The sequence below is a fragment of the Lissotriton vulgaris genome, chromosome 11 (genome assembly GCF_964263255.1).
Source record: "Lissotriton vulgaris chromosome 11, aLisVul1.2, whole genome shotgun sequence".
Classification (NCBI taxonomy): domain Eukaryota; kingdom Metazoa; phylum Chordata; class Amphibia; order Caudata; family Salamandridae; genus Lissotriton; species Lissotriton vulgaris.
In genome coordinates, this window is record NC_141699.1 from 173,149,954 (window position 1) to 173,177,835 (window position 27,882).

General features: G+C 47.0%; 1 protein-coding gene across 1 annotated transcript in view; it reads left to right on the top strand.

Moving 5' to 3' along the window:
• Positions 1-27,882, top strand: part of ERP29 (endoplasmic reticulum protein 29) — a 120,596-nt gene that overhangs the window by 46,563 nt on the left and 46,151 nt on the right. The window contains exon 2 of the mRNA XM_086943076.1: positions 14,976-15,114. Within this exon, the coding sequence (XP_086799202.1) occupies positions 14,976-15,114 (139 nt within the window). The remainder of the gene's footprint in view (positions 1-14,975; positions 15,115-27,882) is intronic.

Genomic DNA, 27,882 nt, shown 5'->3' on the forward strand with positions numbered 1-27,882 from the left:
CCAAAGCACACACTGCATTCGGCACCCCCAGTATGTGTGAGACAACGGGCAGTCCCCCAAGGGAGTCGAGCGAATAGTTACTTACCAGGCTTCGAGGTGAACACCTTTGTGACGTCCCCAGCACACGGCCTCAGTAGACGATCTGATTAATGTACGTCCCAGATGGCATGAAGTGCGGAACGTAGCACACTGGAACGTAGCACACACCCCCAGCGTTTGTCACGCCCCCAGCGTGCCCCTTGATGCAGCGCAATTACGACTCACATGGCATGAAGGGCGGAACGTACCACACGCCCCCAGCGTTTGTCACGCCTCCAGCACACGCCCACAGCAGAACGCAGACACACAAGGGACTACTTTGCTGGCACGGTTCTTTTACCTTTTAAATGTATATAGTGAGGTGCCGCAGGTGGAGAAATGGAAGGAGGACCTGGATTGGTGCAGGTTTAGAGAGAGATCGGTGTATGTGGCCAGAGGTCGCCCGGGAAAAGTTTGGGGTGCGTGGAATTCCTATAGGGGAGATATATGTACTCCTCCGTCTGTTATAGATGATGCTGGAGCGGTGGAGCCTCCTGACCCTTGACTTTTATCCTTGATAAAATGTTTGACATAGAAGTGTGTGTACAATTGTTGTGATCAATGGTGCCCCAACTGTTGCCATTTATGTTCTTTTATATGTTAATAAAAAAATAAAAAAATGTATATGGTGGCCATCTGCATAGCCTATGTGCTTCTGCTGCAACTGCCCTTTCCAACGCTGTATTGGGTGTTGTGATTTGTGCTGTGGTTACTGAGATTACCCGCCTCAAAGGTTTGGGCTCTCTCTTTATAATATTAGTATGGATGAAGGTAGTAGTTAAGTTGAAGTTGAAGTTAAAAGTTCTTGATAGAGCGCACTGTGACCTAGCGGCTTCCTGGCGCTGAAGTAGAAGGCTGAGAGGAGTGGAGTTCTACTGAGAGGAAATCAGCAGGAGTACGCTTGAGAAAACAGGAAGGTCTTAAGGGCCTTGCGGAATTGAAGGTAGACTGGGATTGATCTGATGGACAGTGGGAGACTGTTCCAAAAACAAGGGGCTAGTACAGAGAATCGAGTGCCTCCAGTCTTGGATCTGCGGAAACGCGGAACACTGAGAAGGGCTTGATTGGAGGAGCGGAGGGTACAGTTGGGGGTGTAGGAGCTAATGAGGGAGTTAATGAAAGCCGGGGCAGTGTGGGCACGGGCCATGAAGGCGAGACAACCCATCTTGAAATGTGCTTGCTGGCGGATGGGGAGCCAGTGGAGGGATTTCAAAACAGGAGTGATGTGGAGGGACTTGGGAAGGTGCAGGATAAGACGGGCGGCCTGATTCTGAATAGCCTGAAGGCATCGAAGTTCGTAGGCTGGAATGCCCATGTAGAGGCTGTTCCCGTAGTCGAGACGAGACAGAATCATTGCCAAAATAATAAGTTTAGGGGCCTCAGAGGAAAAGAAACGGGACACTTTCCGAATGATCCGGAGGGAGAGGAAACAAGAGGATACAATTGAACTGATCTGGGCGTGCATGGAGAGGTCCCGACTGACTTTAATGCCCAAGGTCTTGGCAGAGGCCGCTGGCATGGGCGGGGGGGGCCAAAGGTGGAGGGCCAAAAGGCAGCAGACCAAGGGGAGGTGGTAGGGCCAGTCAGGACCAGCTCCGTCTTGTTCAGATTAAGTTTGAGTTGGTTGAAGTTCATCCACTCAGAAATGAAAGCTAGGGTAGAATGGAATTTAGGTAGGGAGTCTGAAGGAGAGGAAAGATCAAATACCAACTGGAGGTCATCCGCATAATTATATACGAAGACCCCCATGTCAAGGAGAGAAAGGGTGAGGGGGTGAATGTAAAGATTGAAGAGGAGGGGGGACAGGGAAGAACCTTGGGGGACCCCGCAAGGGACCAAACGGGAGGGGGCAGTAAAACCGGAAAGATGGACCGCCTGAGTCCGTTCAGTGAGAAACAAGGCGAGCCAAGAGAGGGCAGTGCCCCGAACGCCCGCTGCGCGGACATGGTCAAGAAGAATGGAGTGGTCAAACGCAGCGGACCGATCGAGGAGTACCAAGGCTTGGGATAGGTTTGAGCCAGCCTTGCTCTTTAGTTCGTCTAGAACAGACAGGACCACTGACTCAGTGGAGTGGGCCGGGCGGAATCCCTCTTGGTGTGAGGCCAAAAGATGGTTTTCCTCGATGAAAGTGGAGAGGCATGTAGTGATATAGCTCTCTTAAGATCTTCCCGAGGTACGGAAGAAGGGAGATGGGTCTGAAGTTGGATGGGAGGGAAGGGTCTAAACCAGGCTTTTTTTAGGATAGGGAAGACTGGCCGATTTGAAGGATTTCGGTACTAGGCCAGAGGAAATAGAAGCATTGAGGAGGGAAAGGGAGGGGATCGGGGCAGTGAGTGAAGAGCTCTCTCAGAATGCGAGCTGGAACACAGTCAGCCGGGGAGCCTGACTTAACTTTCTGGAGAAGCTCAAGGAAGGAATCCAGAGAGATGTGGGGGAATTGGTGAAGGAAGGAAGAAGGTGGAGGGAGAGCGGCGGAAGGGGGTGGCGCAGAAATTGGAGGGATGTTGGATTTGATTTTTGCAATCTTCTCTAGGAAGAAATCGTTCAAGGATGAGCAAAGAGTTTGGGAGGGGATGAGGTTAGGGTTGGCCCTATCGGAAGCAACTAGATTGCGAATTATGGAGAAGATCTCCTTGGGTCTGTTGGCTGAAGAGGTGATTCTCTCCGAGAAATAAGTGGTTTTGGCTGAGAGGATGGCCTTCTTGTAGCTGGCTAAAAGAGACTTATATTTTGCTCGTAGGAGAGGGCAATAGTTGCGCCTCCAATGGCGTTCGGAGCGCCGAAGGTCCAGTTTAAGGGTTTTTAGTTCGTCCGTGAACCACTTTTGGGCGTCATGGGGGCGACAAGCCTTAACTTTCTTGAGGGGGGCAACCAGGTCACAAGAAGAAGACAACCAATGATTCACGGCGCCTACTTGAAGATCAAGGCAAAGGTTGAGAAGATCGGGGGGAAGAAGCGAGAGAGGCACCAAGAGAGTTGAGATCAACCCGGTTCCAATTGCGGGCCGAGATGTTCTTGGGTAAGAGGAGTTTCTCTGGAGGTTCAAGCTCGATAGAGAAAGAAATCAGGAAGTGGTCGGACCATATGCAAGGGAGGACAGTAGGAGAGAGGATGGTACAGCTAGCCGACCAAATTTGGTCTAGTATGTGGCCCTGGACGTGAGTGGGGGAGTGAACATGAGGGAGGAAATTAAGGCACTGAAGAGTGGCCGAGAAGTCCTTGGAGAACTGGTCTTCCCTGGGGTCGTTCGGCCAATAGTTAAATTCTCCCAAAAGGAGCACAGATGAGTTGTTGACCACAAGTGTAGCCAAGAGTTCCTGAAAGCAGGTACAAAGGAAGGCATGTTCTGTGGGGGTCGGTACATAAGGACTATTGTGAGGGGGGCCAGAAGATTAATTGAGCGGGCAACTAAAAAATCAACACCAGGTATGGGAGGGTGGGGAAGAAGCTGGAACTGGAAAGTGGAGCGAGTTATCATCGCCACCCCCCCGCCGGCTTTACCGGCTGGGCTGTCCACCGAAGGGCGTAGTAAGAGTCGGGGAGAGTGGACAATAGGTCAGGAAGGGAATCAGCCGAGAACCAAGTTTCTGTGAGAAACAGAAAATCAGGGGCCTCGGTGTCCAGTAAGTTGAAGAGCTCGAGCTGGTGCTTACCGGCCGATCTGGTGTTTAGCAGGTAGGCAGAGGCCGTAGTGGGGGGCGAGAGGGGAGAAGGGGCAGGCGAGGGAGGAGCATGTGACCGGGGAGTGAGTGGCGTGGACCCGGACGAGAGGGGTGAAGGGACAGAGATGCCCAGGGAGATAGTGCGCTGAAGCAGGGAGGGGGCGATGGGCTGAGTTTTGTCAAATGAGAGTAACTGAGCTGAGGTATAAGTTGGGCAGGGGCAGGGTGCGTGGCCCCTGGTCCCGGCCGGTCGCGGACGGGCGCAGACGGGCTTACCTTTGGCGCGCCTACGCGCCCTGGTGGCGCGCCCGCTGCGCTCGTCCGCTGCACGCACGAGGATTGCACATTTTTATGGGGTGAGGGGGGTGTGGCCTCCCGAAAGTGGGCGTGGCCTGTGGTCTCGTGGGCAATGGCGGCAAAGGTTTTACAATCCCGCAGCAGTGCTAAGATCCGCTGCGCGGGTATAGCAAGCACAAAGAATTCTGGGGTGAAGTGCCCGAATACAGAGAAGCAGGGTGAGTGAACACAGTTAAAATACAATTTTGCAGTTGTTAAAAAGTAGTAGTCACGAGCGTTATCTCCCGCCTTCCGCCTCAGGAGCAAAGTACTTCTACCGCGCAATAGAAGTCAGCGCGACTTATGTAGGTGCCAGGACCAGGGGGCGTGGCCTCCCGAAAGTCGGCGTGGCCTGTGGTCTCGTGGGCAATGGCGGCGAAGGTTTTTCAATCCCGCAGCAGCGCTAAGATCCGCTGCGCGGGGATAGCATGCAAAAAACACAGTTGATGGACAGAATGTAGAACAATGTCATACATTCACCCCAGTTCAAGGATATGGGCCTAATTCCATCGTTTTTTTGCACTCCACACCACCCTGGGTTAGACACTGGCTATATGCAAATCAGCTCTGACCCTGTGCCTCATGGGAACAGTCCAGTCCGAACTACCAAGCCATGTCTTTCCCAGACCGGAATCAAGCATCCAAGTACCGGTTTCTGGCTATCAGCCTTCATCAGCCTGGATAGCTTGACACCAGTGGTGTGGAGAGCCTGGGACTCACGTCTGGGTAGGAGTATTCTGCTTAGTTCAGATGCTCTGTCCATCACCACCCCCTTTTCTGAATCGTTTTGTCCACCACAAGCGTGGAAGGGTATGCTCAGATGTGAGTCCCTTGCTCACTGCACCATCAGGATTCAAGCAAGCCGGGCCGAAGATGGCTGTAATGCCAGAAACCGGTTCCCGGAAGCTTGTTTCCTTTCCAGTTAAAGAATTGGCTTGGTAGTTTGGTCTGCCCTGTTCCCATGATGCACTGGGCCAGGGACAGACTAATTTGCATGTAGCCAGGTTCTGAGCTGGGATGGTGCAGTGAGCTAAAAAACGGTGATGGATCAAGCGCTGATCTCTTGACTGGGTAGGAGTATTCTGCTTAGTTCAGATGCTCTGTCCATCACCACCCCCTTTTCTGAATCGTTTTGTCCACCACAAGCGTGGAAGGGTATGCTCAGATGGGAGTCCCTTGCTCACTGCACCATCAGGATTCAAGCAAGCCGGGCCGAAGACAGCTGTAATGCCAGAAACCGGTCCCCGGAAGCTTGTTTCCTTTCCAGTTAAAGAATTGGCTTGGTAGTTTGGTCTGCCCTGTTCCCATGATGCACTGGGCCAGGGACAGACTAATTTGCATGTAGCCAGGTTCTAAGCTGGGATGGTGCAGTGAGCTAAAAAATGGTGATGGGTCAAGCCCTGTTCTCTTGACTGGGTAGGAGTATTCTGCTTAGTTCAGATGCTCTGTCCATCACCACCCCCTTTTCTGAATCGTTTTGTCCACCACAATCGTGGAAGGGTATGCTCAGATGTGAGTCCCTTGCTCACTGCACCATCAGGATTCAAGCAAGCCGGGCCGAAAACGGCTGTAATGCCAGAAACCGGTCCCCGGAAGCTTGTTTCCTTTCCAGTTAAAGAATTGGCTTGGTAGTTTGGTCTGCCCTGTTCCCATGATGCACTGGGCCAGGGACAGACTAATTTGCATGTAGCCAGGTTCTGAGCTGGGATGGTGCAGTGAGCTAAAAAACGGTGATGGATCAAGCCCTGATCTCTTGACTGGGTAGGAGTATTCTGCTTAGTTCAGATGCTCTGTCCATCACCACCCCCTTTTCTGAATCGTTTTGTTCGACCACAAGCGTGGAAGGGTATGCTCAGATGTGAGTCCCTTGCTCACTGCACCATCAGGATTCAAGCAAGCCGGGCCGAAGACGGCTGTAATGCCAGAAACTGGTCCCCGGAAGCTTGTTTCCTTTCCAGTTAAAGAATTGGCTTGGTAGTTTGGTCTGCCCTGTTCCCATGATGCACTGGGCCAGGGACAGACTAATTTGCATGTAGCCAGGTTCTGAGCTGGGATGGTGCAGTGAGCTAAAAAACAGTGATGGATCAAGCCCTGATCTCTTGACTGGGTAGGAGTATTCTGCTTAGTTCAGATGCTCTGTCCATCACCACCCCCTTTTCTGAATGGCACTTGAACACAGGACAATCCTGCCTCCCGACGTTTAGCCGCGCCTCTCTGAAAATCAGGACCTTTAAGTGTGTGCTAGTCTTTACATGAAGCCAAGTTATGTCCCCCAAAGCTTTAAATTGAGGATGTGTTAAAAAGAGACCTTTAGGCTAGGCATCGCTCATTCGATTTAGTCCCAAATGCACTATCTGGAGGCATCGCTTCGACCATGCAATAAGTGGAAGTCGGGCTTATGCTCCAGCATAAGAATGGGCGAGTATGGCATCTTAGAACCATTATACAATTTAGCAAAACCATGTCAGGCCTAAACCGTGTAGGTAACCTTGTTCATCTGGCATGTGTGCCTGGGTCCAGCGTCTGTTCTCTTCAGGGGATCAAAGAAACCCCCTCAGTCAAAAGATGGAAAAAAGAGGCACAATGACTCGGAACTGGGAATGGGCACAGTGTGCTGTGCCACAGACATATTATTCTATAGCTGCAAATGCTCCTCGTCTAAAAGGTAATATTATCGTGCCCCAACTCAGTCCGAGCTGTCTGCCCTCCCAAACCAACCTGATCAACATCGTGCAGAGAGTTATAAAAAAGGCTCTGGGCAAGGGGATATGGATATTAACAAATAGTTAAGGAAGCTTGGTTAGAATAATCTTCTTTGGTAATGGCTATTCTTCCTGCTCTTTACAGAGAGCGCAAATCCCTAGTTCAGTCCATTTCTGAATTTTAGTCATCAGTGGGTCATAATTATCTCTTATCTCTACATCCACTTCTAGGTGTTTCTTTAATCCCACAAATAGCGCACTGAGCCTTCCTTTCATCATAAGGAATAGTCCGGCTTAGGCTGTGCGTTGCCCAGAGTCAGCTGAAACATCTCTCATTTGTTCCAATTAATCCAGAGACCAGACTTCCCACCAAGGCCTATGATCTCCACACAGTCGGGGATAGGTTGTGGTCCAGCTTCTTTGGGCATAGTAGAATCTTGTCAGGAATGAGGATAAAAACCTTCTCCCCTGGTTCTTAGACCTCTACCGGCGTGATCTTATCTAAGTATACATGCTACTTGCTCAAGTTCAATGTGCTACAATAATGAGCATCCCATCCCTACTAGGTGTCCCTGTATTTTTTAATACATAGCAACATGAACCTATTAATTTTGATGTGCGGTTATGGGCCAAGCATGATATCAAGATCCTCATAATAATAATTTTCACCCAGGCTGATTATACGGAGAGCCACAAAAAATAAAATCCCATTTCAGTGAGACAAACGCTTTTTCAGCAACAAAGTATTTTGTTGGGAGTTTAGGAATAATTCAGTGATGAAGTATCAGTCCCTTTATATAAGGTAGGGGCTTTAGTGATATCATTTTCACCAGTTATTTTAGTGTTTATATTAGAGAAACAGATAGGACTATGCGACAAGCCCAGTTGATACTTGTTCCCTAGTTTAAGTAGTGTAATTGTAAGTGCTTCATGCAACATTGGGGGAAGACGTATCGTTGCCATCTATGCTTCCTCAGATTTGGTCAGAAGGTAGGGAGCCAATATATTTCCATTCTCTTTGAAATCTGGCTCGTAAGCCATCATTAGCTAGAGCTTTACATCCTGCCATGGATTGATTGGTCTCCTCGGTTGCATCAATGGCTCTCGTTCACCCAGGCATTCTTACTTTCTCCAGATAAACTGTAATGTAATTTTCACAGAAAGCCGATGAAAAAGAATAAAGCTCAGTAGTGTACCTAGAGAAGGTTGTCTGAGTTTTAGGGATGCCACTCAAAAAAGAAAATAACTTTTTGTCCTTCACTTCAAATCCCTCCTGTGAGGATCATCCTAGATTTATCAACATAGCTACTTGTGTGCACCACATCCTCAAATGCCGGGCAGTTACATATTTACTCAAGTATTTAATCTCCCTTTTTGCTTCCTCAAGAAACTCCATTAATACCGTATTACCTTTGTCTCTGCTTTATGCAACTGGATAGATTCACTTTTCAATCGTTGGATTTCCATCTACAGTTTTGAAAGGGTGTAAGCATAGCAGCTTCTTTAGTGATACATGTACTCCAGTGTAAGCCTTGAATGCCTCCCAGACTCTTCCCAGGGTGGACACTAAGCTCACATTGAGCTTGAAGTACTCCATGATACCTTTCTTTACCTCCGTTTTAGATGCCATATCCAACAGTGTCTTAGAGGTGAAGCTCCATGTCCTGTGTCTGCTGCGATGTGGGCAGGGCTAGTGTTAACAGTACAGGGGAGTGGTCAGACAGTGAACAGGGCTGAATTTCAATTTCCATCGTCTGGGTGCAGGCATCTACTGTGAGAAGCTAAAAATGTATATTAGACAGTGCATCAGGCTCTGAGAAGTAGTGTGTTATCCTTTTTCATTGGATATCTAATGTCTGATATCCATTAGCTCACGTTGCTGCATCATAGTGGACAGAGCCTGTGGCAATACCGATAATGGGTAAACAAACAAATCTAAATCTCAAATTTTTGCTTAACTTTACCTTTCCATTTTCTCAATATCAAATCAATTAAGTATTTCCCAAACCACAGTATGGCCTGCTTCTCACAATTTTTCACAGATATGTTATTCAAAATGAGATATGGGTTTCAGTATATCTTGTTACCAAATATAATTTAAATTCTGTTGTGAATGTGAGACCACTATTATTGCATTATTGTTTGAGTTCAAGGCTGTAATAGGACATGAACCAGAGTGCGGCTCAGGCCTATAATCAGGGTGAAGGCCTCTAACAACCGGTATATCTCAAGGTAGAAGGACTGTAGTGTTTTTAGAACATTCCACCCATTGGGTATAGAAAGTTCTAAATTAGAAAGCGAGAAACAGAAAGACAAACCTTGGAATCTTGAAGAAGATGTCTGTACCAACCATTATTGGCCCTGAGCCACTTCATTGTCTTCAGTAGAGATCCCTACATTAAAGCGTTGTATGGATGCAGGGCTATTCTTAGGGCTGAGGGCTATTCTGGCTGTAAAGGACCTGAATCTGAATAATAGTCCCAAGCAGAATGCTAGGGGCTATAACGAGGGAGAAGGCCTTTAACAACTGGTACTGTCCAAGGCTGAAGGGTTATAAGGCTATTAGAACATTCCACCCACTGAAGGTAGAATGTAGTGAATTAAAAACCAGAAAAAGCAAAAAACTGAATGTTATAGCAGAAGGCTTATACCAGCCATTACGATGTTTTATTTAAACTGAAGTTGATTCTCTCGTCTCTGGATATTATCGAACGACCAGAGATGTCTTAAGAAGCAGAGCTTTTACGAGTGATATCTGGGCCTGTTTTACTGGCAGGACAGAACTTTAACAGTAGATAGAGAATATTTTCTTCTAATAATGCCATTGTTGACTTTCTCAAGTTCAGTTTCATATCTCGGATTTGTTTTTGTTTGTAAAAGTGTCTCGGAGACCATATGAGAATTTACCCAAACCTGGTTGAGCTTCAGGGCATGCACATAATCCAGACCTTTCTACAAAAGCATTTTCTCCTTACTCCTAATAAGATCATTGCTTTACCTTCATGTTGGCAACAATATAAATTGAGTTTTAGAGAGGTTAGTCATCAATAACAGTTCAGACCCTACAGATTTGAAGGTGAAAACCTTTGCCTCTTTGGAGCAAACTAACTTATGACAAAGTGCTAAATATGCTAAGTGTTATCAAAATATATTCTTCAATTTCTAACATTCTCAGCGGCTCTGACACATTTAATCTGTTCACAAAACACCGCCTAGAGCGTCCTAAAAGTCTTGCACCTGGGTAGATAAATTGGCTTTAATTGTTGGACTATTAAATCTTCTAAAGGATATCATTGGCTTTTTACCTGTTTTGTAAAGAACTGATTTACAGAGGCATTGCACATACACTATATATGGACCCTTAAATGAGATACTGCAAAGGGCAATCCCATACGTTGGCAAAATTAGTCTTCAGTAAACAATTATGTTGAGTACCTTGTAATTTGAAACAAGCCAAATTTAAAATAAAATATTTACGAACATTAGATGTAAAGGTTATTTCTGGATGGGTAAGTTCATCACAAGCATGTCAAACCCCTATTGTTCACAGTGACTCCGAACTGTATTTATTTAGACAAATGCCATAGACTTTTTGCAATTAATTTTGTGGTCTGCAAATAGGAATTCCTCCATCAAAAGGAGGGATTGAAGATTGGCAAAGCCAGTAGCACATCATCACCAAATACTAGAAGCTTGACTTTGTTGACTCTAATCTAGGGCTGGGCGTAGTTTGCGAAGTAGTGCTACGCGAAGCTACTCAAAGTACACTACGCAAGCTACGCGTAGCACTACGCGAACGGCGTGGTAGCATGTTCTCACTGTGCAAGATGCCGTTTTCAATGATTGCACAATGCAGACAAGCATCTGGCACTGTGCAATCATTGAAAACGACATCTTGCGCAGTGCGAGCTGTAGTTTTCTGCCGCTCGAGGAGATTTTTACTTGAGCGGCAACTTTCTCAATGCGGACGGTAGTTTCTCATCGCAAGCATACGTGACCACTCGTATTGAGAATTCAGAAATTCCTGCGGTTTTATAATCTCGCAGGGAGGTTTATTTTCCACACCGCGATCGGCAACTTGATGTTGCTGATCGCGAACGAGGAAAAAGTCACGCCAGGATGTCATTTTGCTTGCTCGCGGTCGCCAACTTGACGTTGAGGACCGCGAGCAAGCAAAAAATGACCGCTGCACTATGCTACGCTACGCGTGTTTGCACTGTGCTACGTGCAGCTCGCGTAGTGCGAAGTTGTGCAAACTTCACAACCTACGCGAGCGTAGCGTAGTGCTTTGCCCAGGCCTACTCTAATCGCCTGTTGGTGAATAGCCAGGAGCTTCAGCACTAACTCGGACAATAGCTGCGAAAGTGCACAGCTCCGTAGTGGACTTTTCCTATTGCTAAGCTATCAGAAATATAACTATACTCAATTACTTAGAACTGGTGTATAAAGCTTCAGAGCAGTGCACAATGTACTTTTCAAATTAAAGTTTTGAAGAACTGCAAACAAATAGCTCCGCTGAATATTTTAATATTTTAAAATGAGTTTTGTACATCTAAACCTTTCAACAAAACCGAAGTTGTTTGAGATTGTAAGATTAGGTAATGTGTAAGAGTTGACACGTATTATCAAATTTATTTGGCCTTTTTATAAGTTCACCTTGGGCCTTATGTTGTAAGGAGTGTGTTATACTTGTAATCCGGTGGCTCTTACTGTAGATATGCTCCTAGTATCCCTGTTCAGTAGGCAAACATGACGAATGTTTGTCCACTTTAAGTGATCACAAATGTCCCTAGGAATTCCAGTGATATGAGATGTTTTGTTTGGCCTGGGAACAAAATATTTTCAATATATGCATTTTAAAGTTTAACATTTGTTTTTAAATATGCAGTATAAAGTTGAGCTGAGCTGAGCTGAAAGAATGGTAGCCAGCTGTGCAAAGTAAAACATGAACATTTTATTAGTGCCGGAAGACTTGCCAAGTTTCAGTAACCAACTTGTGGCAGAAATACCAGCAATGGAAGCATTGTGGTTAATTGTTGCCTTATGTTTTATGGATAAGTGGGGCATGGTTAGCTTTTCCAGGAAGATACTCTGATTCACAGCTGAGGACGGGGCCTAACAAGCGATTAGTAGAAAGAAGCAAACTCAGCATTTTGTTTGTGTATTTAGTCAGAATATCAGCATTTACATTTGTAATGTCATGTTATAGTTTCCTCTTGTTAATCTGTTTCGAATCCAACTCATGCCACAATGCAGGGGTCAGGGAGTAAGCTATTGGGACTTGTGACTTAAGTACTTTCGGCTCAGTGTCTAGATGCTTAAGTTAATGTTTGTGTTTTCACTTTGGTCGAATATAAGTAGAACATTAGCAAAGGCCATAAGACTTTTAAAGAGAAGGTTTTAATCTTTCACACTGCAGAAGATTCTCTAATTACGTTTACAGTCATTTCTTTGAGCTTGCCATTAAATATTGTATCCCTTAAAGAGAAGTGTTTCACTTTCCTGGGGTGGGGGCTGTAGTCGTGAAGATTGGTGAATCACAAGTCAGTCAATGAAGAAACCAGAACAGTTCTGTCCTTCTGATCTCTTACTTAGGTCAAAGGTTGGGCAAGGGCTATGTTGAAGTCACCTCATACAATACCTCCAATGTGTGTGTATAAGTAGAATTCTAGAGAGAACCTTGGCAATAGGACTCCATCTCTTATGAATAGGACTACCAACCCCTCTAGACATAGAAGAACAGCTGCTATGTACTTCCAAGCCAATTCTATACCTCGCTAGAACCATGGCTTTCATTGGAACTGATTAATTGCAAACGAGACACCATTTTTATCTTTTTTTCGGACAAGATGAGACTTGTTGGCTTTGGATGCCATAATGAACTTTATTTACATTCTTAGATGCAAGTTTGATTATTAAAGACACTTTCCACAAAGCCACAAGACCAATATGATGCAACGGAATGCCATACTGTACCTCAAGTTGAATTTATGCATTCTCCAGATGATGAGCAAAAAAAATTACATTTAGAAAAATGATTTGCGACCCAGCATGGAACTGTCAACAAACACTATGATGTGTCACATTATAATCATATACTGTGCCCCAAAATAATTATATGGGCGTAACTAAATTAAATAATTCGATTCCATATCCTAACTACTAATGGTTCACACTACAATGCATTGTTTAGTCTCACTAGTGTGATACTTGGGTCAGCCTTATACAGCCATTGACTTTAGTGTTTTTTCTATTGTTTGCCATTGCTTGGATAGGCTGTCCATCAAGAAATTGAATAGAAAATACTATACTGATGAAGTATGTACATCGCTGAGATAATTGACATGTACTCTCTTAAGTACGTATGAAAGAAATGATTAAAAAGACAAGTTTGGACATCGGTATTCTTAAAGGTGAAAAGAACATACTGGCTGTTCGTCAATAATATCTTCTATGCATATAATTTGCTGTGTATAATTTCTAAGTTCTCCAATTACAAAACCAATTTCATCATGTGACTTCTTTTCATAACACTCTTCTTTCAGGGTACACTACAGCCTAACTCTGGAAATGAAGTCTCTTCAGCAAAAGGGCCTAAACCTCCCCCTCCCCTGCAGACCCTCCTCAGCCACCTTCTATTGCTACATTATGCTATTTTCTTCTTTCTTTGACAGAGGGGTACACAAACACGTCCAACTATTTGTCAGCTGTTACCCTCACTGAAAAGCCATCCTATTGGACTTGCCAAGGCTTGTTTTTATTTCCTTGCTTTTTTTTTATATACTCGCCCTAATTATTTATTTTTGTTTCTTGAAATATAAAGTATTGAGTACCGAGTCACAGTCATAAATGACTGTGTGTGGACCTATGCCTATGAATTGTAGAAATTTAGAACCTGTTCTGTAGTCATCAAACTTACAGCTGTGTGCAAGAGAAATCTATGACTTTTTATGCATCGTAGTAACCCCGCTCTGGCAGGTTGTTTTCTGAATTCCGCATTCAAACTACAGAAAATAAGATTTTGCACAGTGTTTCCCTTTTTTTGTTTCACTGACAGCACCACTTATGGCTTGTGCAGAGTTTCAACTTTGTGGGCCCGATTCACAGAGCTATTTATAGCTGTTAACCTACTTTTATTTTTAAAAATGGCTCCTTTCACCCTTGTCACATAACCACAAAAGATGCCTCTTAGACGTAATTGTACAACCCTATTGTGTGCAGTTAAGCTGTATTAAACCCCCACCTAAGCGATAGGAGCAGGCAGATGAAGGTATGGTTTAAAGTGACAGTTTGTAAACTTCCACAGATACGTCAGTTTATCATTCACTAATCCTCTTTGGCTCTGCATATGGTCAGTATGGCCAGGAATTTTCTCCAGCAAAGGACGGGAATAGCAATGGAATCTCTCCAAGCGTAGGGCTTGATTCAGTTCGGCACATGGGTTACCGGGCACAGATGTGACGAATATCCCCTCCAATGTATTGCAAGTGCCATAACACATAATTCCCTTGTAATAAGGCGAACCGGATATCCGTTACATTTGTTACAGAGTAACCCGTCTGCCAAACTCTAAATCAGTTTAGTGGAGTTACAGAGGAAGGGCTTTTTCCATGGGGAAAGATGCTTTCCTTTGGAAATAATGTACAGCTGTGCAGTGGGGAAATAGCAAATGTCGATTCTTGAGTGACCTAGTCTCTGAAATCTTCATCTGTGTGCCGGAGTTCGTGTATGATGGATGGGTTTAAATTTGCAAGTATTTTTGTGAAATGGGCCCTGTGAGTCTTCATCATATTTGCAATTCCCAAACCGGTTTTTCTATCATCTGGTTACAGGTATCACTAGGAATAAAGTTTGTACCTGTCATTGTATTCACCGCACAGACACATACATGGATTCTGATTTTCAGGATCTATGATTTCTGAGCAAAGAGTTCACCTTAGGTGCACCTTTTGCATTTGCATGAATAAAAGGCCTGAGATCTTGGTGTTCCCTCTTTGCCCTTGCAAAGGTAAATAACTCCTTTGTTTGCACCAATATAGTTTGAAAGAGTTTGTGATGCACCTATTTGGGTTTGCCATTGGCAGCAGTAAGTTCCTCTTTGTAGTTGAGTGAACAGGAAATGTGATTCTTTTCAATACTGTGTGGCAGTGTTTTGAAATAGTCAAACTACTATTCATTGAACATTGTCCTTTTTTAGGTGATCCCCAAGAGTAAATTTGTGCTGGTGAAATTTGACACTCAGTACCCTTATGGCGCAAGTCAAGACGAATTTAAAAAACTTGCAGAAAGCTCGTCTTCAAGCAAGGAGCTTCTTGTTGCAGAAGTTGGGATTTCAGGTAAAATATAAGTAGAGCATGTCCATAGTAAATTGAAAAGTTTAATATGGAAGAAACATTAACACTGTCTAAAATATGTTTTTTTATGTAGGCCAAGGGCATCCAGCATTGGTCCACATTTGTTGAATAAATGCCAGATTTCCATGATATCCATATGGGATAAATTCACAAGCAGTGAACCTAAAAGAGTGTTAGTGCAAAGTATCAATTTGAATTGGTCCGTCATAGCGAGGCTAAGATTTGGAACAACATTGCTCTGACTAACCCAGTGCGACCAGCCAACATCTTGCAGTCCTATGTTTAGTTGGCCAAGCTCAACTAGATTAGTAGTACTAAGATTCCAAATTAAATTTTTAAGAGGTAAATAACAATCCCAGTGGGCACCTACAAATTTGATTACACATTGAATGATATGCTGTGATTGATTGATTAACCCATTACAATTTGAAGTAGTATTCTATCCTTTGATGTACTCCAGAAATTCTGTTGTTATTGCTGAGGGACCATGATTTTTTGGACAATGCTAATGGGACACCCTGATTCACTTCTTACGAGTCATTAGAGCCTTGATAAAATCATAAGAAAAAGACGAAACCAGGATCAGCTGCTCAGAAGAAATGACTTGTATAGATATGGCCCACCAGAGATTGCAACAACGCTCTATCTATTATTTGTACTAATGTGTGTGTTTTTGTTGTACATGTGTCACACGTGTGTGTATAACACTTCTTAAAAGATATTTAATGTTTACATTTCATTTTAGTGTACACTTGTGCTTACAGATCCACCACGACTATATGCCTGTTATGTTTATGTGAATTGAACCACCTCATCTTTGCCCCTAAAACAAATGACAGGTCAAAACTGGCTTTAGACATCCAAGAGTAGTAGACCAAATTAGGTTAAACAGCATGTTTTCAAACCACAGGAACGACAATGAAGGTGTGCACAGACAGAGCCTCGGCTAGTCTGTACTAGTTGATTAAACAAGTGTTCCATCTTTTGTAGTATCAAAAAGGAGGAAGTATGCTAGTGTGGTATTTATTTATTTTATTTTTAGGGTTTTATATAGCGCTAGCTCCACCCGAGGGTATCAGAGCGCTTTACATCAGCAATGGAAATAAACAAGAAAACAATCATAGCAATGAACTAAACAGATTATACAGGTGATCATACAAAATAAAAGGAACAATTTAGGGTACATAGTGAGCAAAATACATATAGGATAAACAGAAAACCAATTGAAAGAACCAAAATGTTGTTATAAATAATAATTTTACAGTATGCCAGGGGGGGCTCAGTGGACATAGCAGGGTGTGGGGGGTATAATGAGGGGGTGGGATGAAAGGGGGGTGTCGGGAGGGAGGTGAAAGAGTGTGGGGGTAGGCGGAGATGCCTATGGAAAGAGGAGGAAAGTAGTCAGAAAGGAGATCAGGTATTTAATTTCCCCAACATTTAGTGAGAAAGTGAATTTTAAGGTATGTATGGGTAAGTGATTTTTGAAGTAAGCAAATATGGTGGATGAAGGATTCAGAGAACAGCAGCCAGAGAGGTGTACCCCTGCATAGGGTCATCCGAGTTCTTCCTCTGCAGTTGTTGTATGTATAGCATTTCTCACACTGTTAGACATCTGGAAAAATACCAGTGTAAATAAAATTCAATACTGAGTCACTCTACTTTGCAAGGCAATAAAAAGCAGCTTTGGATGCATGACTACATTTCTTTCTCATTCACAGTCCAGAAACTAATGCGTCCCAGATTGCCGTCCCTGAGACTTTTTCATTTAGCACCATGCACAGAAAATGAGTATTTCGATATCTGTAGAAAAATAGAACTTGTTAATGTTGCCAATGTTTCCATCTTTAATCGAAAACATCTCCAATTAGGTCCACCCAAACTATTAACTAAATTGTTTCAGCTAGATTAATGTTGTCTCTAAATTGTAAACTCTTTATTTGCCCCTCTGAAATCAATCCAAACTGAATAACCGATTTGACTAATGGCAGTAACAGATCTATTGAATCTAAAATTTCTGCTATGCTTATAAACCCATATCGTAACAGCCCACAAAGTCGATTACATGTATTCATTATGCTTTAACAAACCTAGAACACTTTAACTGCCTTTAAATACAGTGTTCCAGCCGAGCTAGTCGTTTTGCAAATTATAGAAAAAGGGAAAGCTGATTTAAAATCCACGCCATCAGAAATAATAATTACCAGAGATGACTCACAAAAAAGTAACCAGTAATATTACTATGTCTCTTTTTGATTTGCACAAACTGATAAAAAGCAAAACACAGTGAATGATGCCAAACCATTCTTTTTTCAAGAGTTGCCAGAGAGTAAATAGGATTATTCTAGGAGTTTTATTTACAGACAAATTCAGGAACAGAAGTTTTTAATTACTTAAATGGTGGTTCCTCCCTTTGGGCAAAGGAGCGTCGCCCCCTGCTGGCACGGCAGCCGGCATATAAAATAAAATGGTAATACAGAGATTTCGTAAACATTTTATTTTCAGCTGAGGCGATTGTCTGCGCTTGAGGGGTATCTATGGGGGGGCTCAATCTGGTGGATGGCAGCCGGGAGCAATGTTGGCTGCTCCAGTTTAAAATGCGCATGTCACTTTGGCCAGCCATGTTGCCACGGCCAGCCTGACATGCACATTAAACTTCTGGCAGGGTGGAGAGCAGGCACGGACCCCAGTGCTTGATGGAGTGTCAAGGCAGTGCCCTCCAACCAATCCTGGCACTGCTCTCATGCTGCTGACATTATCAGCAGCATGAGAGCAACCCCGGATTCATGGAGGGGTCGGGTAGTTGGCTGAGGCTCCAGGAGGACCCGTGCAGACTGCCTACAAGAAGAAACACTGATGAGGATGAGGAAGCGTGGGTAAGTACTGTTTTAATTCATTTTTATTTACATTTCGGGTCGGGCACTTTAACAAACAATGTCCTACACTGTGATGCGCTTAAAGGGTTAGTAGGGGTATTTTGGTTTCTCTTTTTCTGTAAAACAGGTACATGCAGAGAGGGTAAGAGACCCATGGCTGATTGTAGTGTTAGTGATATTTTTAGATTCCAAGCACATATCCTAGTGTTAGGCCACGTGAGACTTCATCAGCTCAAAACAAGCCCGGTAAGATGTAGTCTCACTGAAGGCAGCGCCTAGAATCATAATATACGATCTCCTTGCACCCCCTGATCCGATTTCACACAAAAGCTACCATTCTGTGACCGATGACATCCGAGCCCTGCTCGATAACGGGGAGACTGCGGCCCTCATCCTCCTGGACCTCTCCGCGGCATTCGACACTGTCTGCCATCGCACCCTAGTGCAGCGCCTCCGCAACGTCGGAATCCAGGAAAGGGCACTGGAGTGGATCATCTCCTTCCTCGCCGGAAGGACTCAGAGAGTCCGCCTTCCACTGTTCAGATCAGAAGCCACCGAAGTCATCTGCGGCGTACCACAGGGATCATCGCTCAGCCCCACCCTCTTCAACATCTACATGAGCCCCCTCGCAGCCATCGCACGCCAACACAACCTCAACATCATCTCCTACGACGACGACACTCAGCTGATCCTCTCCCTCACCAACGACCCAGCCACCGCCAGAGAGCCAACCTACACGAAGGGATGACAGACGTAGCCGAGTGGATGATGACCAGCTGCCTGAAACTGAGCTCAGACAAGAGGGAAGTTCTCATCCTGGGCTCCTCGCCCTCCGCCTGGGACGACTCCTGGTGGCCCCCCGCCCTGAGCAGCGCACCCAAACCGACAGACCATGCACGCAACCTGGGCTTCATCCTGGACTCCTCCCGCTCCATGACCAGACAAGTCAACGCCGTCTCCTCGTCCTGCTTCAATATCCTGCGCATGCTACGTAAGATATTCCGGTGGATCCCCACCGAGACCAGGAAGACGGTCACCCAGGCCCTCGTCACCAGCCGACTGGACTACGGCAACGCCCCCTACGCCGGAACCACCGCCAAGCTCCAGAAGAGACTTCAGCGGATCCAGAACGCCTCAGCAAGACTCATCCTCGACATCCCCCGACACAGCCGCATCTCCGGACACCTAAGAGACCTGCACTGGCTCCCGGTCAACAAGAGAATCACCTTCCGTCTCCTCACCCACGCACACAAAGCCCTACACAACCAAGGCCCAAGATACCTCAACAGCCGCCTCAACTTCTACACTCCTACCCGCCAGCTTCGATCGACCAGCCACGCCCTCGCCGCCGTCCCCCGCATCCGAAGAGCCACATCAGGAGGAAGGTCCTTCTCCTACCTGGCCGCCAAGACTTGGAACTCCCTCCCGATCCACCTCCGCCTGACCCAAGACCACCTCGCCTTCAGGAAGCAGCTCAAGACCTGGCTGTTCGAGCAGTAGGGGTGCCCCCCTCCGCAAGCGCCTTGAGACCCTCCGAGTGAGTAGCGCGCTATATAAATGTTTTGATTGATTGAGAAAATACCTAAAAGAGGTAGGGGGATTTCAAATCTGGCAACAACTAATTTGCATATTAAAGATTTGACATGAAGTTGGACCACTTATATATGATTTCATCGCAGTAAATCACAGTAGTGTGTGAGAATCAGTTCAAAGAAAAAAATCATGTGCCTTCTGACATAGATGGTCTTTCAAATTGGTGTCATGACTTAAGTGTGTAACTTTTCTGCACCGTGCCAGATTAACATAACTAACACAGCCCTTATCAGCAAACATAGCTGTCCGGACACCTCTTTACTGCACACGGTGGCAGGACACTGGGTCCAGCCCCCTCCGACTTTACAGGCTCTACAGTCAGTGGTACAAATAGCCGTGTTCAAACTCACAGACATCACAGGCTCTACAGACAGTCGTACACATCACTGTGCACACACTCACAGACATTACACATTACAGGCAGTGGAACAAACATCCATACACACTCACAGATAACACAGGCTCTACAGTCGTACACACAACCTTGCACACACTCACAAATATTACAGGCTCAACAGGCAGTGTTACAAACCGCTGTACACACACTCACAGACATCACATGCTCTACAGTCAGTGGAGCAAACACCCAAGCACACACTCAGACATTACTGGCTCTACAGGCAGTGGAACAAACATCCATGCACACACTCACAAACAGGCTCTACAGACAGTAGTATACACAACCCTGCACACACTCGGAGATATTACAGGCTCTACAGGCAGTGGTGCGAACTGTTCTGCACACACTCAGACATCACAAGCTCTAAAGGTAGTGGTAAAAACAGTCTTGCACACACTTATTAAAGGCTCTAAAGGCAGTTATTGATCGGCACATACTCAGACATCACATGCTGTTCAGGATGCGGTACACTGAGCCGTGCACAGACATCACAGGCTCTATAGTCAATGGTACAAATAACTGTGTACACGCTCGCAGACATCAGAGGCTCTACAGGTCGTGGTGCAATAAGTTATGCACACACACATGCACACTTACAGGCAGCAATGTGCTGCTCGAAACGCAACTGGGAGGTTTCAACAGTGCAAGTGAGGAAACAGAACGGTGTGATTACAGTGGGCAGTGTTACTTTCCTCTTAAGTTAGTCTCTGCTGTGTGGGGGAGGGCTCCTTTCATCCAGATCGTAGACGGCAGTGTGTGTGCGCGCTAACTCAGCATTATCTCAACGTCTGTTATGAAGTTATGTTGTTATACTAAAGAAGCAGCTACCTACGTTATTATCATATTAAATCTCTTTATTGATGTCATAACTACACTTTATTCAGTATTAGGGTATCTTTCATAGATTCACATGCTTGAAACATTCCCTGTCGTCGAGATGGGAGACCCCGGCACATTATTGAGGGTAATCTCACATTAGACATAGAAGGTAACAGGCCTAATACCTTATATATAGTAACATATCTTTTTTTTAACGGAGCACAAACTTACTAGCTATCAGGTATCCGTGCGCTTTACATAGCACCGTTTGCGTTACATGAGGACACATTCATCATTTTTGTTAGGCATGGGGAGAGTAAGGGATTTGCCCAGAATCACAGGAAGTTCAGCATCATTGCAGAGACTCGAACCCGGTTCCCCAGATTCGAGGTCGACCTAGCCGTTAGGCCAACTCCTCTCCCCTGAGTCCTTATTTAAAAAAGGACCAACCTTAAGAGAACAACCAATCAGCTGATACCACCCTCTAGAACCTTCCTGGAAGGTTCTCCAGTTCCTCAGGTTCGAGGCATGTGGGCTGCTGAATTCATATCTGTGCATAGATCGCCGCCTAGTGTTGGGTCCGGATGATTGCACATTGTTGTCCTGGAAGAGTCTTCGAAGTATCACGAGATAGGTGGCTCTTCCCCTGGACTGCAGTGCGCATGGGCATCGACTCCATCCTCAGATTGTTTTTTTCCGCCATTAGGTTCGGATGTCTTTAATTCCCTCTTGTCGGAATCGATAGAAAAACTTTCTTAAGACCAAAAGGTCTTTAGGATATACGTTGGTATTGTCTTGCGTTCGGCTTTACTTCTTCTAGCTCGGCTCCGAGCCGGTTTCTGTACTTCCGCGTGCTCTCGGCGCGGAAGGCCTACTCGACGCTCCTGACTTATCGACCATCCATCATGGACCGTAATCCATTCAAGAGATGTCCGGTCTGTAACTCGAAGTACCCCGACATTGACGTCCATCCGGTGTGCAACAAGTGTCTGTCGCCGGACCACGATGAGGCCAAGTGTATGGCCTGTTCACGCTTCAGGTCCAAGAAGACACTCAAGCTTCGACGCGCTGCGCGCCTGGAGGTCCAGCATTCTGCTTCGGCGCCTGCGGACATTTTCGATGCTGGGGATGTCGAGGAAGAATATATCCAGGACGTCTCGGAATCAAACCCCGCGTCGGACGTTGAAGAAGACTACGACGCTGATGCTGAGGTGTTTGAAAGCGAAGAAGTCGCCGAGGAGGTAGGAGACGACGACGGTGCCCTCGATGCCATGGAGGATAGCTCGGACGAGGAGCTTCCTCAGACTGACTCTGGGGCCGTGCCTGTTCATAAGGCCCAGGTCGAGGGATCGCCTTCGGGCCTTACCCAAGACCTTGATATGGGTTCCACGGCCCCGCCTTCGGGCCCGGCCACGGACATTGTTACCGAGCCACTCCCTGGCAAAACAAAACCGAAAGTGAAACCTACGGTCTCGATATCAGATACTGCGCAGGTGCAAACATCGAAACCGAAAGTGCGCATGCCTTTGGTCGGAACAATATCTTCGGAGGCTTCGGCGCCGAAGAAGCCAAAGATGGCTGTTGAGCCGAAAGGCCAAGTCAAGGGCGTCGAGACAAAGTCTGCTGCGCCGAAGACTAAGGTGAAGGTGGTCGATACTGGTGCGTCGGCGCCGAGGACGGTCGACGCCGGCAAGTTCCTTGTCGACCCGAAGAAGGCTGTCGCCGAACCGAAGAGAACTCTCGGTGACCCAAAGAAGCGACTCGATGACCCGAAGGTCCTCTCTGCCCCGCGTCCTCACGACAAGGCCAAGGGCTCTGCGCCTCGTGAGTCGACGGCGAAAGTGACTTCGAAGGACCCTACTCCGAAAGTGGCCTCGAAGGACTCCTTTGAACCAGCGCGTCCGTCCGCCGCATTCACAAAAAAGGTGGCGGACTCCCTGCAGCGCATCAGGGACGGCACCGCGGCGGTCGAACCGAAGGATCCTCCGCCTTCGAAGCCTGTGGAGAAACCAGTTAAAGCGTCCACGCCGATCCTCTTTACGTTGCCGCCTAAGACGGCGCCGAAGGCTTTCGCTCCTAAGGCAGTGGCCGGCGTGCCCGAAAAGGTCTCCTCGGCGCCGAAGGCGTCGTCAGTGGTCCATGGCCCGCGGCCTCGACGACCTTCGGAGGATGAGCGTCAGGAACACTTCATTGACGCCGAAACGGGCAGGCTTTCCCTCCTGAAGCGGAAAATCACCCCATAACCCCAACTGGAGTCCTACAAGATCCCTCTCAAGAAGAAGAAGGACTCTGCTTGCTCTCCGGTCTTGGTGGAACCCCTTTCACCACAGACTCATGATGTGTCACCCACTTACTCCGATGTGGACGCTGGAGAGGGAGATGAAGAGGATGAATACAGTTATCCAGTCTATACAGACCCTGAGGATACCAATGAGCCCTGGGCAGCTGGTGGTGACCCTGGGGATCCTCATTCAGGACAAGACCCTCAACTCTTTTCTGCAAAGACTTCACCTACAGAAGACTCTGCTGCTTTCAATGCCCTCATTGAACGGGCTGCTGCCAATCACAATGTCCAGCTGCATGCTGACCCTGTGGATGTGGATTCCCTCTTTGACACTTTTTCTGTGTCAGAAAAGACTGTAAAAACTCTGCCTATGCTAAAAGGTGTTTTAAAGCATGCTGCTGAGATCTTTAAAGAGCCAACCAGGGCGAGGGTGATAAACCCTAGGATTGACAAGAAATACAGGTCGACGCCTACTGATCCTACCTACATTAAAGGACAGTTGCCTCTGGACTCCCTTGTCGTCTTGAATGCCCGGAACAGGGCCAATTCTCAGACTACGGGTGATGCTCCTCCCCCAGACAAAGAATCCAAGGTCTTTGAGGCTTCGGGGAAGAGGGTAGCAGCACAGGCAGCCAACATATGGCGCATCTCTAACACACAGGCGCTTCTGGCGCGCTATGACAGGGCGCACTACGATACACTAGAGACCCTGTTGCAACACCTGCCTGATCAATACAAGGAAGGGGCTGAGATGCTGATTCAAGAAGGGAAGCTAATCTCTAACGCTTCCATTAAGTGCGCTCTGGACGCAGCTGATACCGCGGCCAGAGCTATAAACACCAGTGTTATGCTTCGGAGACATGCCTGGCTGAGAATCTCTGGATTTAAGCCAGACATCCAAACCACCATCCTGAACCAAACGGTTAACCCAGATCACCTGTTTGGCCCGGAGGTTGACACCACCCTAGAAAAAATGAAAAAGGACACTGACACTGCTAAATCCATGGGTGCCTTACAGTCCCAGCAGTTTCGGGGTGGGTCCTTTCGTCGCTCCAGCACTAGAGGTGTCTCCAGGGTTCAGCTTTCACAGTCCACGCAATACTACAAAGGCAACACCCAGACTACTTACACCAACAATAGTCAAGGTGGATATCGTGGTAACAGCGCCAAGGGCAGAGGACGTGGCAACAACAACTCCAGGTCCTCTGCCACCAGCAAACAGTGACGCCTTGTCACTGCCCCCCGACCACACAACACCGGTCGGGGGGAGACTCCAGCTGTTTCTGCCCGTCTGGAAGTCCATCACCACGGACAGGTGGGTCAGAAAACTTATCCAACACGGTTATTGTCTGGAGTTAACATCCAATCCACCCAACATTCCCCCAAGACACCGTCCTATGTCGGACGAGCACTTGCACTTATTGCAGCAGGAGGTCACCGTCATGCTGCAAAAAGGGGCAATAGAGCTCGTGCCTTTGCCAGAAAGAGGCACAGGGGTATACTCCCTGTACTTCTTGATTCCAAAGAAGGACGGGTCCCACAGGCCCATCCTGGACCTCAGGCCACTCAACTACTACTTCCTGTCGGAGCATTTTCATATGCTGACCCTGCAGCAAGTGCTCCCGTTGCTCAGGCAGGGGGATTTTCTCGCAACTTTAGACCTGAAGGATGCGTACGTTCACATTCCACTGCACCCTTCACACAGGAAATACCTCAGATTCACCATCCAAAACCAGCACTACCAGTTCAAGGTTTTGCCTTTCGGTGTCACCACGGCACCCAGGGTGTTCACAAAGTGCCTGGCGACAGTGGCGGCGCATCTCCGGAGACGGAACATCCACGTCTACCCCTATCTGGACGACTGGCTCATCCAAGCGAAGTCAGCCCAGCAGTGTGCCGCCCACATGTCCCACACCATTCACCTCCTGCACGATCTGGGATTCTCACTGAATTACCCAAAATCCCACCTTCAGCCCGCCCACGTACGGCAGTATCTGGGCGCGACCATAAACACTCTGGCGGCCACAGCACAGCCGAATTCAGTGAGTCAGCAGCATTCAATCGCTGATACAAAAATTCAGACCTCAACATTCGCTTCCAGCAAGAGTGTTCATGCAGTTGATAGACATGATGGCCTCCTGCATTTCCATAGTCCCGCATGCGAGGCTACGTATGCGTCCGCTTCAGGAGTGCTTGGCACGTCAGTGGACTCAGGCTCACGGGCAGTTAAGAGACCTAGTGTTGGTGAGCGGTCGGGCATACAACTCTCTGCATTGGTGGACTCCACGAAACCTTTGCAAGGGCCGACCGTTCCAGGAGCCTGTGCCACAGATTATCCTGACGACGGACGCTTCTCTCCAGGGATGGGGAGCTCATGTACTCCATTACACTGTGCAGGGCCTATGGACTCAACAGCAGAGGAGGATGCACATCAATGTTCTTGAACGGATGGCAATCTTCATGGCACTACAGGCCTTCAAGGTACATCTGTGCAACAAGGTCGTGTTGATCCGGACGGACAACATGACGGCAATGTACTACATTCAGAAGCAGGGAGGAACACACTCTCCACAGCTGTCTCATCTGGCTCAGAGCATGTGGAAGTGGGCCATTCAGAGGAACATCTTCCTCATGGCGGAACACCTCCCGGGCAAGGACAATCAGATGGCGGACCTGCTCAGCAGGCACAGCCACCAAATGCACGAGTGGGAGATACATCCATCAGTACTCCAACCGTACTTCCAAAGGTGGGGTCATCCAGAGATCGACCTCTTCGCCACATGGGAGAACGCAAAATGCCAAAGCTTCGCCGCCAGGTTCCCACACCCACAGTCGCAGGGCAATGCGATATGGATGAACTGGTCAGGCAAATTTGCGTACGCTTTTCCCTCAGCACCCCTGATACCGCTGGTGGCACGCAAGCTGAGGCAGCACTCGATGACTCTCATCCTGGTTGCTCCAACGTGGGCTCGCCAACCATGGTACACCACGTTTCTGGAACTATCCGTGGTACCGCATCAGAGGCTACGTCTCACACCCAGCCTTCTAACGCACAGCCATGGCGACATTCAGCATCCAGATCCGCAACAGCTCAACCTGGCGATCTGGCTCCTGAAGTCCTAGAGTTTGGCTATCTGCACTTGCCTTCTGACTGTATGGACATCATTCGGGAGGCGAGGAAGCCCACCACCAGAGCATGCTATGCGGCAAAATGGAAGCGGTTTGTTATTTATTGTGCAGACCACAACATTAACCCGCTAGATGCTTCTATTCAGAATATCATCTGTTACCTTTTCCATCTGTACAAATGTAATCTGGCCTATGCTTCCATTCGCATACATCTATCTGCGATGGCCGCTTATCTCCAGAATAGGCAGCACCTCTCCCTTTTCAGGGTGCCTGCCATTAAGGCTTTTCTGGAAGGCCTCAAACGAGTCATTCCTCCGCGGACTCCACCAGCTCCGGAGTGGAACCTCAATGTGGTCCTCACCCGGTTGATGGGTCCTCCCTTTGAGCCACTGCATTCATCTGAGATTCAGTTTTTGACGTGGAAAGTGGCTTTCCTCATAGCAATTACATCGCTACGCAGAGTTAGTGAATTACAAGCCCTAACTATCCAGGAGCCATTTATTCAAATTCATTCTAACAGGGTGGTGCTTCGCACTAACCCTAAATTTCTACCCAAAGTTGTGTCTCACTTCCATATCAACCAGACTATTGAATTACCTGTTTTCTTCCAAAATCCTGAGTCATTGGTGAGAGAATGCTCCACACCCTTGACGTCAAAAGGGCCCTGATGTATTACATCGATAGGACCAAGGATTTTAGGAAGACTAAGCAACTCTTTGTCGCATTTGCACCGCACCACAAAGGTAACCCTATTTCCAAGGCTGGTATTGCTAGGTGGATCGTTAAATGTATCCAGATCTGCTATCTGAAAGCAAAACGTACTCTCACCCTTCCACCAAGGGCCCACTCCACCAGAAAGTTGGGGGCCTCTATGGCATTCCTTGGAAACATTCCTTTGGAAGACATATGTAGAGCAGCCACATGGTCTACCACACACACATTTACAAAGCATTACTGTGTTGATGTGCACTCCAAACAGCAGGCAGCTGTAGGGCAGGCTGTTCTCAAAACACTTTTCCAAACTGCTGCAGCTGGCACAGGCGGCCGCCGCTAATGGAGGGACTGCTATGTAGTGTGGCTCACTGGTTAGAGGCGGCAGACCCGAGAGCAGAGGACAGCCCGGGACCAGGGTTCGATTCCCGGCGCGGCAGGTTTCTGGACCAGGGTCAGCAGACTCGATAATTCTCTCGCCTCGGTGCCCACTCCGATCAGCGTTCACACTCGGCAACTCTGGGCATTAGCTTGCCTCATCTTCACTAACGGCCCCACCAGACCGCCGGGGATGCCTGGTCTCACCCTGGAGATACCCATTAAGGGACCATCTCTCAGGGAAGCCAGGAAGGGTTTCGCAGCGGTCGAAGCGCCTTGGGACCCTCCGGGTAAGTAGTGCGCTATATAAATGCCTATACATTTACATTACATTATATGAATTCAGCAGCCCACATGCCTCGAACCGAATATGCTACTTACCAGCATGCATCTGTTCTTGGCAAGTAGGGCTGCTGACATTCATATCGCCCGCCCTCCTCCCCGGCGCCTGTAGCAGCTTCAGAATTCACATATATTTCTAGCATGGTCATCGTTCACTGAGTTTCACTCCATCTTGGCCACAATGGCTAAAAACAATCTGAGGATGGAGTTGATGCCCATGC